General features: G+C 40.0%; 1 protein-coding gene across 9 annotated transcripts in view; it reads left to right on the top strand.

Moving 5' to 3' along the window:
- PPP2R2C (protein phosphatase 2 regulatory subunit Bgamma) overlaps positions 1–17,625 on the top strand; it is a 198,045-nt gene that overhangs the window by 48,732 nt on the left and 131,688 nt on the right. Inside the window, exon 1 of one of the 9 annotated variants that reach the window (XM_027899735.1) lies at positions 13,333–13,845. The exons of 5 other annotated variants lie outside the window; for them this stretch is intronic. In XM_027899735.1, the coding sequence (XP_027755536.1) occupies positions 13,776–13,845 (70 nt within the window). In that variant the 5' untranslated portion in view covers positions 13,333–13,775. Of the gene's footprint in view, positions 1–13,332; positions 13,846–17,625 lie in introns of those variants that run through there. 3 more of the 9 variants (XM_027899740.1, XM_027899736.1, XM_027899738.1) reach the window with 3 other exon arrangements.

Raw genomic sequence — 17,625 nt, 5'->3', positions numbered from 1 at the left:
TTTTTCCTGTTGATCTTGAAATGCTCACATCTATCAATTACATTGGCACAAATGAGAGATAAATCTTCCTGGTTTATTATAGATTAATTGAATAATTAAGAAGCCACTCTTAATTACTGTCCCAAGGAGTTACAGAAATTACAGTTCTAAGTGTTGCCAAGGAATTCTTTAGATTAAATTTCTTTAAATAGAACTGTGCAAAGTGCATACTACCAGAGGTTTCTGCCACATATTATTTGAAAGAATTTTTTTATAATTTAACTGCATATTAAAATCTTTGAAAGTGCTTCACTGATGTGAGGATGAGATTTATGGTTAAATACTAAACAGGGCTTAGGTATATGCTTAAAGGCTAATATATGTAATCAAGCTCATAGGATGCCTTTTTGTGGAAATGGCTGAACTTATTATGTTGTTCCCATTCCTCCACTGAGTTTCTGAAAGAAAGTAAGAAATTATCCTGAAAGCTCAAGCAAGATTGAGAGTATCTCCTACATGCATACATATAACCCAACAGAAAATGCAACTTTATTTGCTTTTTGTTATGTTTTTGATGCAGTGTTAGTGTGGGTTAGCTTTGATGGAGGGGGTGCGCAGCAGCAAGGAAGAAGACTCATTTTACAAGGAGATAAGATTTTTATAAGCTTATACAGGTTGACAGTGTTTATGGACAAAGCGGAGCAATGACAGCTAAAAATCAGTGGCACTTAGCTATGGTATAATCAGAACAAGTCGGGATCACAGACAGAGTCAGCAGCCAGACTATGAAGGAGGTTATGATAAGAATGACAGTGGGGTTGCTGGCAGAGGAATTCTGTAACTAAAGAGATTACATAAATGACAGCAAGTATGGGGAACAGCCTATAGTCATTAACAGATGTAATTTCATTTCCTTCTCTGGAGATACTCAAAAGCTGTCTGGACACAATCCTGTGTACTGCGCTCTAGGGGACCCTGCTAGAGCAGGGAGGTTGGACCAGATGACCTCCAGTGCTCCTTTCCAACCTTAACCATTCTGTGAGTCTGTAATTTTGTCATTATGGTAGTTACCTTTACTTCCAGATGCTTATGCCCTCCCAACCCCTAAGATATGCAAACCCCCTCGAGGGATAGAAGGACATCCCTCTGATGCATCAAGGTTTTTCAGGGAAGTACTTGCCTCTACAAGTCAGTTCTCTACTCAGGGGGTTTGCAGTGTTGATCCTCTTTTACTATGCCCACCTTGTTGACTTTTGAATTTTCCTTTATTCTGTTCAAACTGCCACAACCATAGCTTACTTCCTTGATTTCCCAGACTGCTCACTTGTTTTACTGCTTCAGTTCCAGTCCTCAGATCACTGGTCACTGTGCCCTTAGGCATGGTGTCTCACAGATAGTCTTCCTCATCCTTCCCCAGGGAGTTGTTTCTTAAAGCTTAGAGATATCATCCTTTTTGATTTATAATTGTCTTAAGCATACCATTATTGCATTTATTTTCCCATGCTTTGGTCTTTTCATTGTGCTGGCTTGGCAGTTCATTAGTTGAAATCAGTTCATTCTGTTACAGACTACAGATGTGTTAAGACCTAACACTTATGCTTGCTCAGCAATTGTGTTGGTCCCTGTCTAGCTGTAAGTAAGGTTAAATATAGTTTTGCAGAGTTTAGCAAAAATTGTACTATTAAATGGCCCCCCTGCCCCCTTCTTTTTTTCTAAAGTGGTTATTGATGCACTAGGGCTTGGTTTTGCTCAGCAGACCTTTCTTCTCCATCAGCAAGTTATACTGGGGTATTTTGGCCTCCCTCTCTCGGGTGAGGACTCCTGTTCCCCTGCTTTGCCAAGCTGAATTTCCTCCTACACACAGTTGCAATGTGGCTGTGGTTCCAGATACTGTTTGGATGATTGTTTCTCTGTTATGTAAAGTAATTGCCAGTGCAAAAACTTGGAGCTGTGTCCTCAAGTTTGGCTCAAAAAGCCCCAAATTTCCTGGCTGTGGTGAGCATCTCCATCATAAAGACACAGGTTTGTGTTCTTCTTAGTTAAGATAATTTCTGGTTCTACAAATACTGCATTTTTTGTTAATATCAGGTGCAGTTCAGGAAGAGATGTGGTAAACTCAGATGTTTCCCCTTGAACTAAAATGAAATGATACTGGATTTCTCACATGAGTTACCAGCCCACAATTATCTAATAATGTAAGACTGTCTCCCAGTTTTTTCAGGGAATATTCAGTGGCACCAGCTATTAGGACTGTATTAATATTCTGGCTGTAGATCTTATATCAGCAAGCCCATCTCCTTTGTGAGCTCGTGTGAGACCTGTGAGCTCTAGAAAGGAATGGATGTGTGTTTCTGTTCAAGTGTTTTCAGGTGCTGGTTCCAGAGAGCTGCTCCCTGAGTGGGCAGTTTCTGCACTGGACAGGCTGAGCACTTCCACCTCCCCGTTTCCAGATTCTCCTTGGGGCCAGGCACCTCTGTTGTTTTTATCACAACACTTAATTTGTAGGTGCTTAGTCCTTTATTAGGTTGCAAAATCAATTAATAACTTTCCACTTGTACTCTCCCGTGTAAGTATAGCTCAAAATGAGCAACATGTTTTCCTCTAATTTAATTTGAGCTTACTATGTCTTGAGCCACAATAAAAATTATTTCATTGGATAGTTGTGCTTCCACGCCTTTCAGATTATTCCTACAGGAGTCTTTTCAGTCTTTGTGTACCTTGGAATTCTCAGATTCTAGTGTTCCACCTCTATGATTTATTCTGTTTTTCTGAATTTTGATTGCTGCTGTTGGTGTGAGGGAGGCCAGAAGTGGAACACAACACTTAGGTGCATTTGCTGTTTACTGCAGTGTAGTACGGGGTTCCACACTCCTCAAAATTTGGGGTTTAATGTGTCTTGCAAACTTCTGTTGTCATTTAGTACAGTCGTTCTAGATTTCTGTGTACAAATTACTTTTATTTTTCCTCACACCATTGAATACTTATGTGTTTGTTTTCTCTTGAGTGGTGGTTTATTTTTTTTTTTTAAAGCTTGAATTTATTTTTAGCTTTTGTTTTATCAAGTGAGTTTCATTTTAGAAATTGCAGCTCTTAGAGCGGGTGTAGGATTTTTTACTGTACTTCAGATGCTACAGTAATTTAAATATTTGGATGATCTGGAGGAAAGGCTACCAGCAAAATCCTTGTTTATATTGACACAATTAGTTTTTTGAGAGATTTCCTCTCTCCTGAGGATGTTTCAACAATATTGCAATAAATATTAAGTAAAAGGAAAAAATTTACGACTGTATAATTTTCTAGAAGAGCTTTTTTGTTTTGCAGCAGTGCCTTCTCCCTGGTCCAGGATGGCTGGAGTCTGCAGGCCCTTCCAAATGGCTGCATTCAACCTTAGTTACTGTAGAACAGAGAAATACGTAACTACTCTTTGTGGTGTAAGGTAATGCTGGAGAAAGAGCTGCTTGCACTGTGCCTATCTGAATTAATTAATTACTTTGGTGGAAGGAAGGAGTCAGGTTGAATGTCCTGTCATATGCCATGTCATTTCTCTGTGGTCTTGTGAAAAGCATAGTCTTTTGGGCTAAGTTCCCTTCAGAACTGTCATTTTTGTATGACTGTGTCTAGAATTCAAAAACAGTAATAAATGATCCTGTATGTTGATTTGGTTTAACAGACTTGCCACAAGCAGGAGTTGTTCCTGAACTGTTACCTTCTGAAATATTTTGAGGTCTGAATTAGCAAAATGTTAGGAGTGGCGGCTGTGGTTTGCATTTTAGTGTAAGAGTGAATACAACCTGCTACGTTGATTTGATTTTTAATTATTTTTTTAAGTCTCAAAAATCATAGAACCATAGAATGTTAAGGGGTTGGAATGAACTTTATAGATTATCCAGTCTCAAGCCCCCTGCCATGGACAGAGACACCTCCCACTATACCAGGTTGCTCCAACCTGGCCTTGAACACTTCCAGGATTGGGGTATCCACAACCTTCCTGGGCAACCTGTTCCAGGGCCTCACCACCCTCACAATAAAGAATTTCTTCCTAATATCTAACCTGAATTTCCTCTCTTTCGATTTACACTCATTACTCCTGGTAATGTGTAAATATTTTAGAGGTGTTACAAAGTCTCAGTCAGCTTCTGATATTTTATGACAGGCCATAGTATTTAAAACAATTTCTTGTTTTCTCTCTTGCTTTTGTGCAGAAAGTTTGTTTCTTTGTACCTGCTTTGATGTCTTTTCTCTTGATTTTTTTCATTTTTCTCTTTAAGTTGTTCAAGCTCCATCTCTTGAGATTTCTGTATCTTGTTGGCTTAATCCTTTCAGAATGCTGAGTTTTGGAACCTGTTCCAGAAACTGTTTTCCTTTCCTCGTGTTTTGACTCACCACCCAGATGTCACACCAGGGTACTGCTGAAATGTTTTGGTCCACTGCTATTCAGGAAAGATGTAGATGACCCTTAGCATGGGTTTGAATACTATTGACACTTGCTTTTCTCCCTGTCTCCCAGTTCCTTTCTTGGACAAATATGCACACAAACATATCTATACATTCTGAAGGAGTTCTGACTGTGCCTGTATCCCTGCTGTAAATTCCTTTTTCAGGCCGCTTCTGATCTGTGTTTTATGGCAGTACTTCTTTGGATTCTCCAGTGCCTTCAAGTGACAATTTAATAATTACTTCACACCAGTGTATATTTGTAGGTTCTCTGTTGGTCTCTTTTCAGGCTTTTCAGTCTCAACAGGCTTCATGTCCCACTCCAGAGCCTGACATCTACAGAGTTATTTGGGATGTGGGTCATCTTGTCTTAAGGTGTGAAGTTAGTTTTGTAATTGCAGGCTCTCCTGGCTGTGCAGTGATAGGTCTTGTCTGGAAAGCATTTGTGACAGTGTGCTGGGTTACTTGCCGGGGAGGCAGCTGCGGTTCAGCTCCTGAGGCTGTCACTATTGTGACAGTCCCCATCAGCAGCCTCTGGTGCTGTGTGCTCTGATGGCTCTGATCTGTCCATCATGAACAGCCACTGAAACATCTTCCCTTCATACTTTCCAGACCTTTCCAGCAGGATTTAACTATTCTTTTTAGGATCAATTGCTGCTTTAGAGGTTCATAATTTTTTAATAGTGTGGATAGATTTTCTGCTTTTTTTGTGGGCATAAAAAGGCATAACATAACAATGTTAGTTTGAATAAACTATATGCATCATGATTTTATAGGCTTGCATGTAGAGACATTCTCCCCTGCACAAGAGAACATGGTAGTGAGTTACTGATATTAAAGGGTAATTCAGAGAGAGGATGCTGTCAAAGTATCCCATAAACACCAAATAGGGGTAACAAGGTACGTGCTGTCCATGCATTAGGCATGAGGCAACATGCAAGTGATGCTGTATGTATGAGTTAATTAACACCTGTATAAAGTATTTAAAAAATTAAACTAAATTAGCCAAATTAGTAGAATGCTTTCTTCAGCATGTAATGAATGATACCAAACCTAACATAATATTTCTTGTATTTCAGTTTGAGAAACTGAACAGAGCAGAGCAGAGCAACTTCTGCTGAAAGTTAAGGCTTGGTTTGAAGCATTTGTTTCAACACTTGTCCCCAGTCCTGCTTTCCTCCTCATCTACATCTTTGCTGTAGTAGGGAAGACCTTGTAATTTTTGGTTTAAATAGGCAACACAGTGTAAGAGTGAAAAAGAAGAGTAAGAAAGTAAAATGACATGGTGAAAGCCTCAAAGGCAGCATTAGTGCTTGGTTTTGTTTCTTTGTCCTGTGCTCTTTCCCTTGGACCACGCTTCCCATTCCTGCTGCAGTCACTGAATAGGCTTTATCTCCAAATTAGTAAATTCTGGGAGAACTTCCAGCTTCTTCTTTTTGGCATCTTGTCTGTACTTTGTGCATTTCCTTCCCCTACAATTTTGCAGCCTTGCTTTCCATCTCTAGCTAAACCTAGATCTTGCTGGAATCTGTTACAGTATTCTGAAATTTGCCAAACTAAAACTTGCCCCTAGAGTGTGCAGAACTGGAATTTCTTCATGCTCTTGTTACCTGGTTCTTTGGGCTCATTAGCTGATAGGTTGCAGGATTTGTTGTAGATGTGATTTAAACCACAAAAGGACAGTGCAAAGATGCAGTTGCTGTTTCTAGTACAGCTCCAGCTCTTCAGCTGCAGGCTTGCTCTGGCCAGACCCAAGCCTGTAGATAGGAAGCTTTATCTTTCCAAATTCTTCCTTTCTCCAGAGGGAAAACCTGAAAGCAGTGGCCAGTGTAGGTTGCCAGATTGTGCATTAACATGCCATTATGGAGTTAGGAGAGGGCTGTGGTGTGCAGCTGCTGTGGTAGGATGGGGAAACCTACTCCTTTCCAGCCAGAACGATACAGTGGCCCTAAGAGAGGAGCTTCCTGGGGGCACAGGGGTGTCATAGCTCAGGGCATCTCCTCTGCTCCGGGGAGATGTCTTGCAGCAACCTTTATGTCCAAATATGCTGGCTGCATTCTCTCAGTTTTTAAAAATCATTAAATTAGGCCCAGATCCCTCCACATTGATTAGTTTCCCCGCTACCATCGGCACATCACAGAAAAAGAAGAGCAGAACTGCTGGTTCCTGTGTGAAAACCTGTGAGCACGGTGTGTACTCAGTTCATCCCACGCTCTGGCTCTCTGCAAACCTTGAAGTGGCCCTGGCTCTGCTAAGGATCCTTATGCAATCAGTGTTCACCAGAACAGACAGGGTGAAAGTCGCTGACGGAAGTTGGCTTCTGTAATTTAAATTGCTCAGTGATGACTTTTAATTGCTTGCTTTCTGAAATCACCAGGCGCTGGGAGGCATTAGTTTTATTCTGTGTCTAGAGTATGTAGACTAAAAATAAATCACTTCTTCTGGGCAGGTGTTATTTTTAGGTTTAATACAGCAAAAGGTAGTGTGTTGAAGAAACTTCCCCTTTTTTGAAGAATGAAATATTTTCCAATTGTGATAGCAGCCCTTAGTTTTTTCAGAATTGTTGAGCTACATAATAGTTTTAAATATAAAATATTAAATGTAACTGATGGCTGTGTATTGAAATATGAATTAAATGCTATAAATGTAAATATTCTAAATTATTACTGTTGAGGTGTTAGAATAAGACAAAATTAATTTTTACGAGACCTATGATTGATATAATTTTTCTTCTATTCCTTTTTACGTTAGCTTTTGGCAGTGTCTATTTGTTTTTGTTTAGCTGTCAGAAATAAAAAAGGAACTGCATGGTAGCACTGTATTTTATATTTGGCTATTAGACAAATATAAAAAGGACTTCAGAAGTGTATGGGAATGCAGATATTTATTTTTAAGGCAAACTTTTATCAGAGTAATTTGTGATACACTTATTACTATCACAAAGCCATTAGCTTAATTCCTTTGCAAGTAGGCATCATGTGATGAACTGTACTTGAATGTCCTCAAAATAAGCAATGGTGAAAAGATGTTTGTGCTGCTGGTACTTTAATCACATGTGGGGTAACTTCCTCCAAGGCACAGAGCTCGTGCTCAGGTCTCTGAGCCATCAGGGTTGGATGGTTTTTAAGGCTCTAGCTTGTTTAAGGCAAGCTTGGGTTAACATTAGCTGCTGCAACTTGCAGTTTAGATCCAGTCTCAAATATAGGGGAGAGCATGATACAGAATGAATGTTCATTCTGGACACAAGTACTAAGAGAGGACAAATAGCAGGGAAAACCAGAATTTTAAAGTTAGCATTTTCAAATAGTGAGAAGGAAAACTACTCAAACTCAGGGGAGTGGATTTGCTGTCTTATCTCTGGCTGAGAGCTTTGAGTCCCTTCTCTGTCAAGCTGAGTAGGGCTGGAGGAAGACCAGGGGAGTAGCTTTTTATCACATTCCTTGTTGCTTTATCCTTTTAAATGAAAGGCAGCCAATGAGCTTTGGCATTTCAAAGAGAAATATGACTGTACTCTATAATCATTTTTTCCTGGACATTACGAATAAATAAATGAACAACAAGGCTGTTTTGCTGAAGGCCTAACTGGAGAAGTCAGTAGCTGAGCATTTTACATCTCTGTACATAGACTAGATATGCATAAAGGGAGAGAACACGTGGCTTATAAATACTCTTTTTTGGTGAGCACACTCAGTTGCAACGAGCTATAATTGTCAAGGGTTAGCTAAATATTGTGTTGTATTTTTTCTGTAGCTGACTTAATTTTATGTGTTATCTTATTCCATTTGAAGATGAGAAACTTTGCACTATTTCACACAGTTTGCAGATACTGGGATATGGTTGGAAGCAAATGCTGTCAAAGCTCTTAAAAACCTCCATTGACTTCAGTAACATTAAATTAAGGTAATATTTTAAGATAGTCTGGGTTTGGCGCAATTTGTGTAACTTCTAAGGATTTTTTTTCCACCATCACAGTTCTTTAAATGCCTTGTTCTTCAAAAATAATTCATTCAAAGTTCTGTGCCAATTCAAAATTCAGTACCATTTCATTTAAAGCCACTGTGCTTTACTAAGTGAAGTACAGAATGATCTGTATATGAGAAGTTTAGTTAGACAAAAAAGAAAATATTTAGGTATTCGATAGCCATTTCTTTTGATTGTAGTTCAGACTTAATTGTTCTAATTCAGATAGAGTGATGAATTCAGGGGTAGTAAGTAGGAGACTTGGAGTACCTAATGATGTTTTATTTCGGATATTGGGAGTTTTAATTAATAAAGGCTGTGCTCTCAGTGTCTGACAGAGCTAAGTTGAAGCTCTTTGGGGGAATGTGGTTGAGAGAAGAACATACATGTTCTGCAAAAGAGGACAGCCATGCATTCACCAGGTGTTAATAAATATGTTAATAAATAGGATCACACAGAACCAATTTCCTTCTAGCACATAATTCCTCCCTCTCTCCTGCTGCAGTGCTTCCTGGTGGAAATACAACAAAAAAATATGATCAACAGTCACTCAGCCAAAGATTTGTTCTCTTTTTCATTTCCTTACTACTGTTAGACTACATCGTTACCAAATCTTACATTCTCAATTCCACTTGTACCATAACTAGTTTTGGTTCCTTCCTCAGGGTACTGGCTGCTTCAATTTCTGGCTTTTTTGTTTTGTTTTTGTTTGTTTGGTTTGCTTGATTTTGGTTTTGGTTTTCCCCTCTACCTTCCCCTTTCTCCAGTTCTTCTGCCTAAAACTGTGACGAAGGGAAATACAGGTATATTCCTCTCCTCAAAGTATTTTCTCTCCCTCTGCTATTAGATTTTTCTCTTCTGGCACAGATCTAGTTTTTGTTTGCTGTGCTCCTTTTAATTCTACTCTTATTGATACCTGCAGTCTGTACTGACATCTGTGTTGTGCCTGCCCTTGTCTTTTATTTTCCTCCTTGTCCTGCTAGCCAATCTTCCTCCTTTTACCACTAAGATCACTTTATTCCTGTTATGCAGTTGTTTTTCAACGTCTTGAATCCGGTTGTTGTGTATTGCTGCTCACCACAGTCTCTAATGACCTTCTTTTGAAGAAAGCTCTAAACCAGGACTACATCCTCATTAATGACTCTTTTTACTTAAATGTCTCTGCTGATCTGTATATGGCTCTTCCATTTTATGGTTTACTTATAAATTCTTAAGGATAGGGCACTCTTTTTAAAAGTATTAGGCTCAATTAGCATGTTGTTTTATGAGTACGACTATGAACTACTAAGAAAGTCCAAATAACAAATATATTTTTGATTAAAGGTTCCTCCCCCCCTGCACACCTTCTCTCTGGGTATTTGACTGGATGAAATTATGTAGGTTATCGGTGGGATTGATAATAAGTAGCATTTTCAAATGGCACAGCTAGTTATCTGCAAACGTTGGCTCACAAATTTGCATTGTGCTACAAATTTAGAGCAGAATTTTGCTAATCTTCCTCATGTGAACTGACCTACTTAAGTCAGTAGAGTGCTAATATTTGCCACACAGTAAGGATTTGGCTCATAATCTTGGGGAAAGCATTTGCATGCACACAGGGAATATTGTCTGGTGTTTTTGCTAAAGGCTTCCTCCTCATTCCATTCCTCCTTATGAGATTTTTTTTAACTTAAAAATTGCAAGGTAAAGGTAAGTGTGATTTGCCCTGTATGTGATGCCTAAGGAAGTTGTCTATGAACCTCTCTTATTCAAATGGTGAGTGGAGAAAATTGTCTCTGGATGGAAGTTATTATTTTGACTTCAGAAAAAAATGTCTAGTTGGCTCCTAGAAAAAAAATAAAAACGTCTTTAAGTGCTTAAATTACACCTAACAAATAATGGGAGGAGGCTCAAAATGATAGACCATAGAAATTGTAAAGCTTCAGCTAACTGAGGACAAATAAAGGGCAGTGATTGGCAAGCTTACATGGAAGAGCAGGAACAGCAGGAAGGGCAGAATTCTCTCAAGCACTGTAGAAATTGCAGACACGCTGGTCACAGAAATTTAGAGGTATTTACAAAGAAAATGATTCTTGGATGAAAATGATTTTTCATGGACTGTCAGTGTGACTTTTTTTTGAGATTTGACACATCATTCACATAATTTATTATCGATTTATTTATTTTCAGTAATAAATTTTCCTTACAATTCTTTTTCTCAGAACACATATTCATTTTCTGTGTATTTGTAGATATAAATTGTTCCTGTGCCTTTTTACTGAAATGTGCTTGATTTTTGGGATCAAATGCCCTGCAAGGTGACATTTCTTTCAGTTTTAGCATCATGATAGTGATAGCAGGAAGCTGCTCCGTGTTACCTCCACAGAGGAATCCACACTCTGTAATACATCAGCAACAAAGGACAGGCTAAGGAGAATTTCCATCCTTTACTGAAGGCAAGTGGAAGCGTAGTGACAAAGACTGAGGAAATGGCTGAGGTACTTAATGCCTTCTTTGCCTTAGTCTTTAATAGTGAGACCAGTTGTTCTCAGGTACTCAGCCCCCTGAGCTGGAAGACAGGGACAGGGAGCAGAATGAAGCTCTCATAATGCAAGGGGAAATGATCTTTGATCTTCTATACACCTTAGACACTCACAAGCCAATGGGGCTGGATGGGATCCACCTGAGGGTTCTGAGGGAGCTGGCTGATGAAGGGTCTGGAGCACAAGTATGATGAGGAGTGGCTGAGGGAGCTGGGGGTGTTTAGCCTGGAGAAAAGGAGGCTCAGAGGAGACCTTATTGCTCTCTACCTGAAAGGACGTTGTAGCCCACTGAGGATCGGTCTCTTCTCTCAGGCAACTAGTGACAGGATGAGAGGAATTGGCCTCAAATTTCACCAGGGGAAGTTGAGATTGGATATTAGGGAAAATTTGTTCACTGAAAGGGTAGTCAAGCACTGGATCAGGCTGCCCAGGGAAGTGATGGAGTCACTATCCACGGAGGTATTTAAAAGATGTGTATATGTGGGACCTGAGGACATGGGTGCTGCTCTTGGCAGTGCTGGGTTAATGGTGGGACTTGTTGATCTTAGGGGTCTTTTCCAATCTGATACGATTCTGTGATTCTAATGCTGTTATCTAACGTGGGTGCTTTACTGAGAAACTTAAGCATCCAATATACAACATGGAGAATGAGAGGTTTAAATGACCCTGAGTATATAGGGAGCTCAGGTTCCTAACAGAAGCATCTAGGTTACCAGGCAGTTTGACTGTCTTCTGCACAGATGCTGAAGGGGAAATGCCTTCTTGACCCAGATTGGTCTAACCACAGTGTTAATGACTGAGTGTAAACTGGCTGTTTGTTGCACTCTTTGCCAAGGACTCGGGCAGAGCTGGGACTTGGGATGCAGTGCATATTGCTCATAGACCCTTTTGTCTTTGGAAAACCAAATCGAAGATGATAACGTAATGTGTCAGGGAATGGCAGAATAAACCAGCTCCATCACATAGGTTGGAACCATTTTATACAAAATAAATGCCAGTGTTTGCAAGGGTCCTTCCTTATTTCTGAAAAGGATAGGGCAGACACTGAAGAGCTGCTGGTACTGCCACAGTATTGACTTACACTCTCAATACAGAAGTAACATTTCTAGTATAGTCACCCACAAAACCTGCATATAAGTAAAATGTGTTTTATACAGGTGCAAGTATTGAATAACTTATTTACTTTTCCACCTGCTCAAATGTGAAGATTTTATAATATTTACTTGTAAGGTTGGAGATGGTTCTGTTTTATTTTGCTTTATTCATGGGAAAAGGAAGAAATTCATTCTCCTTTCCCTTCCAGCCTTACTTCATCCTGAAATTAGACATTAATCGCTGGGTAGGTTTTTACATAGTTTTCTACTGTTTCCAAAGTCACTTGCCTGTTTATAGTATTAGCAGGGTAGTTGAGTTTTCCTTCAAGAACTGTATGTCCTAGCTTCTTTAAAAAGAAATAAACCCAAAACAGCAAAAAATTTCAAGATTCTTTTAGAGTTACACAAAATGCTCTAGTAATGCTGACAACTGGATTGTATGTTTTGTGTGGAATTCCAGGGCCTAGAGCACAGGACTGTCCTTCTCTCCCCTAAATTGGTTTTGTGATTGTGGACTCCCTTATCATGCTGTAGTGGTGGTTTGTGGTTTCTTGAGCGGATACTGAAAGCTAAAGCAGAGAATTTTGCTGCAATATGAGCTATTAAACATTTGGACTAAAGAGCAAGCTTTATTTTATAATACAAGTAATTTTCCTCTTCTACTTATGTTCCTATTTCTGAGTTTACATATTTCAACATTGCCTTTTCAAGATGATAGGATAATGCAGTGAAATAGAGTAGCAGGTTTAAGAATATTTCATGACCTGCAAACATTCCCTTTGTCCAGCTTTTCTTTCCTGTACAGGGAAGATACAGAGGTTGTTTGCTGCCCCTCCTTTTTTAATACTTTGCAAATTGTCATTTATCTACACAACTGGGGTAAAAAAAGATGAATAACAGTTATTTTATCTTACTTTTTCAGAACGGTTGCCTTGCCTCTAACAAATCCTTTTGCATAGGCAGATATTTGGCAATTTCAGTAGTATTTATACAGGCTGACATTGAACGACTGTTGCTTTTGCTGCAGCTGACAGCACGACTAGCACAAAACCGTAGGCGCCTGTTAGTGTGCGGTACGTGTCGATGCAAACCCGTTTAGGCGCCTTGAAGTTTCTTCTCCCTCACCCCCCCCCACCTTTCTTCTCCCTCCCCTCGGTGTTTTCCCGGCGGCGGGCCCGCGATGATTACCTGCAGTCCCATTTTTCACCCCGCTCCGTGCAGCTGCGGCGCGGGCGGGCGGCGGGCGGGGAGGGGCCAGCGCTGATGCGGCACCGCCGTGTGACAGCGGCGCGGCCCGACCCGCTCCGGGCGGCTCCTGCTGCAGTCCGCGCAGCGCAGCGCATCGCAGCGCCCCTGCCCGCGGCACCGCCGGCCCGGCTGCAGCGCCCGCGGGAGACGCTGCGGGGGCACCTGTCTAAGGAGTACCTGCCTGCCTGCCTGCCTGAACCACGGGGTTATTCTTTAACTGTGGGAGAAGTGCCTGTGCTGCCTTCACGCAAGCTCCCTATTGGCTTTCTGCAGTCGTGATTTCTCGGAGCTGTCTCTCCCTTCTCCCTCCGGCTTTTCCCCGCTACTTCTTCTTTTTTTTTTTTTTCTTCTTTTCCCGATCGTTATTCGCCCCCCCCCAATCTGTGCTGCCTCAGTAGCTCTCATTATGCTGTGCTCAGTGGCCCGGTGTGTTCCCCGCCTCTGCTAGGCAGTGGCAGCATGGATGGTGCTCTTGTGACGACCTCTGCTGATGCTATCAGTCCACTGCGGATAGGCATGCTGAGTAATCCTGCTGTAAATGGGCGAGGACACGGACACACGGAAAATTAACCACAGCTTTCTGCGAGACCACAACTATGTGACTGAAGGTAACACGAATACTGTCGTTATTCTCTTCTTGCACTGCGTATTCCGTGCCGGGAATGCACTGTCGTGTTTGGAGATGTGGGCTGTTTCTTTTTTTCTCTTTTAAGCAGGGGGAGTTTTCAAGGCGTTTTTCTGTGGGATGTAGCAACAGAATCTGTTTGAATTTGCTAAACCCCAAAGGCATTCTGTCATGCTACAGCAGTATCTGAAACTATATGGGCTGGAGAAGGTCTTGCATTGTGCTGAGTTTCTGCTCGTGAGGTGTGCAGCACCTGGCATTGAATGCACAGTAGCTGCAGTGTGGAAGATTGGAAGCAGTTGATTACTTAAAAAAAAAAAAAAAAGATTTGAGAGCACCAAAGTAAGAGAAATAATCTGTAAAGTTGACTGTTTGCTGGTGTAATAAAGGTTATGCATCTCATTTTGGTAATTATAGCCTGAGCATTACAGACATTGCTGAGTTGATTGTTCCCTAGAGAACCGTATACATTTAGAAGAGATGTGCAAGCATCATCTTTTGAAATACTGCTGCTTTATTTCCATCCCTTGTGTATGTGCAAGGTACATGAGAAAAGGCACCTTCATTTTAAATCATTCACTGGCTGGTAGGTTATTACATAAAAAGGAATTTTCTTGCAGGGGACACACATTAAATGCTCAGAGAATTTACCTTGAGAGCAGTGAAATGGTTGGGTGAGGTTCTGGTCTGTATTTCCTTGCCAGAAAGTTGGTTTAAGAGTAGGCCATTTTAAGATTGATTGAACAAGAGAAATGTGCTTGTAGGTGTTTGACTTAGCAAATATATTTGTATGTGCAGTTTTAATAGCACTTTTAAGCAGCAGAAACAGTACTTCAGTGTAAGCTTATATAATATGAACATACTTAACATCAGGGTCAACCAATACTACTTGAGACTCAGTCTCCAGATTCTGTCGTCATTTGATCAATGCCCAGTCACCTAATACTCCCATGCTGCATCCTGAAATGTGATCAGCTGATGCTCTCTTGATTATTGATGATTTCAGTTATTTTAGAATGTAAAAAAGAGCGGGGTGATTTTGCCATACTGGGAACACAAGGCAGATTTTAAGAAGAAAAATTAAAAATACCATATAGTGTAACTGTTACCAGTGACTGGTGTAATTGCTTGCTAATCTTGCCTCAAGGACATTCTTTGCACTCTGGTTCATGTTTCTGTAATTTTTAAATTTACTTTGAAGTTTTGGTTAGTGTTTTTTTTCAGAATGTTGATTTTTGTTTTGAGATGTAGTCACCTGTAATAACATTTGAGGAAACTTTGTCTTAAATTTGTAAATTTATGCCTTAGATTCTGCAAAATGCACAATATAATGACTGCAGTGTACTTGCTACATGGTGAAATTCAGATATTTCATGTGTATGTGCAGCTGTGTTGAAAATTGAATTTTTAAGTCTCTCAGTTTTGTAATCTGAGGAAAATAGTTCCTTGTTGATTTTGGAAATCTGTATTCTCCTGTTTTATATGTTATGGGTGTTCTAAAAATTAGATGGAGATTTTTAGTATTGTTTGTGACACTGCTGATGCAAGTGTTAATTTTTTCTCATGTTTTATCTTCTTGATATTTTAGTAAGAAGGACTAGATGTTCTTCTGGGATAGCACATGGAGTGGCTTATCTGAAATGGGCCAAAATATACCTAAGTATTCATGTTGGCCTGTATTATATTTTCCCTGTGATCAGAAGTCATGAAATATGTTGGCATCTGTTTTTGAAACCTGCAGTAGCAAAGTGTTAGTTCTTTAGCTGTGCCTAGTTAATGCTTGCTGGGAATGCTCAGTTGGTCAGGTGTAATAAAATTCTTCACATCTGATATATCTGAAATTGCCACACGTTTTAGAAGCTCTTGGAAATCATGAGGGAATGGATTTATCTGTGAAATTTTCCCAGGGACACCTTCAACACAAAGAGGAACATCATAAATTTAATTTCTCATTGATATACTTTGCTCAAAAAGCATGATGAATATCTGAGTTGAACTGATGCTTAAAATGTCCTTTGTTTGTTCTGTTTTGGGGTTTTGGGTATTTTTTGTTTAAAGATTTGCCTTAAAGATGAAGCAATCTTAAACACTTCTCATCTGTAAAGGCCTGTAGTCCTTCTACAGTCCTTGTATTTGGTCCCATGACATGTTAAGTGCTGCATGTAGAAAAAGGCAGTAATGTATTACTTTGTTATACTTCTCTGGAGTCAAATCTAAGTCTTTCTTTTCGAGTCTTTGGCTTCTGTAATCCACTGTTTAAAACTAAGTAATACTTTATACTGTGTTCAGTATATTAGAGAAGTTACTGATTCATTGTTGTCTGTGAATAACTGCAGTTCTATCTTGTTTTCAGAATATTAAATCTTGGTAAGTGGTGTCCTCTGTCCTTGGTGCTCCATGCAGCAGACTAAATTCTTTTACAAAAGAAGGTATTCCTAGCCTTTACATGTACTTTCTTTCTCTGACTGTTCCCTGAGGAAAGTAAAGTCAGTAATAATCAAGAAGATGTGATTTAACTATGGTCTTACTTTACTTCTCTTCCTCTTTTACTTCTTTGGTAATTAAAAAAAGCCCAAATAATCAGATGACTTATGGGTTCAGGGTATAGGAAAGCTGTGAACCAAGTCTGATTTGCTCTGCTCTTGCTAGTGGTGTGTGTTCTAACAAAACTACTTGCTTGAGCAAAGTCAAATTTAATCTCTTTGATAAGTCATTATTTTGTAACATTGGGGTTGTCTGTATGAAATGTGGCTTTACCTTGACTATGGAAAATGGAATTGGTTTTTAAATCTCAACAATTCCTTGATTTCATGTTACACTGCTTATGTTGTACTGTTTCTGGTAATAGGCATTATAGACACACATATGAGAACAGTGATTACCTGGACCTCTTTCTCCTGTTTCATATGCACAGCTGCAGTAAACCTAATGGAACTAAAACAAGCAAGACTTGAATAATTTTGTCATTTAAAGTCTTAAAATTATGTTACAGTTGCACAGTGGAAAAAGGTCATTTAATTCCAGCAGCACTAAATAGTAAGTTTTTCAGTGATCACTTTCAGAAGTGGTTTTTGAAGCAAACTGCTTTAATTGGAGTTGTTTATGGGGGGAAAACAGAAAAGACCTGATGAGACTTGTAAGGAAAGAGAGGATAAAGATCTGAGGCCTAGAAAATGTGACCTGTGAGGAGAGATTGAACTTCTTTGTGAAGGTGGCGAAATGCTGGGATATATTGCCTGGGGAGCTTGTGTAATTTTTATCTCTGAAGTTTTTAAAAGCAGGTGACATAGATGTCTGTAAGAAATGACATGGGGATAGCTGAGCCTCCCGTGGGGCAGAGGAATGGACTAGATGACCTCTGAGATCTGTTCAGTCTTGTGATTCATTGCTGAGCTGTGTTTTATCTTAATTGCCTTTTGCACCACTACAGCTGTGGGAACCAGCTGCCCAGGAGGTGTTGGGTCAGTACAGTGTGTTATTTCCACAGCAACTGTAGGAGCACTGAGGAGAGAGGAGAGGCACGGGAAAAGAAGATGGGCCGGATGGGAGAAACATGATCCTTCATCACTTACAGACAGAGCCTCTTAGGGGAGAGGGCAAGAAAGTTGTGGCCAGTGAGTGGGGGGAAGGGAGATAAAGGAGGCTCTACCCTTTAGAGGGCAGAGAACGTCCTTTAGTCCTAGAGTTCCCGTGATTTTACCTGTGCTGAAGATTAATGGTAAAACTCACAGGACTGCTGATGTGCTTTACTGTCTCTGGGCTT

Source organism: Empidonax traillii, unplaced genomic scaffold (assembly GCF_003031625.1).
Source record: "Empidonax traillii isolate 1590-97213 ecotype Southwest subspecies unplaced genomic scaffold, ASM303162v1 scaffold687:size894609, whole genome shotgun sequence".
Taxonomy (NCBI): domain Eukaryota; kingdom Metazoa; phylum Chordata; class Aves; order Passeriformes; family Tyrannidae; genus Empidonax; species Empidonax traillii.
Note: the sequence above shows the minus strand (reverse complement) of the source record. Positions and strands in the feature narration are given on the sequence as shown.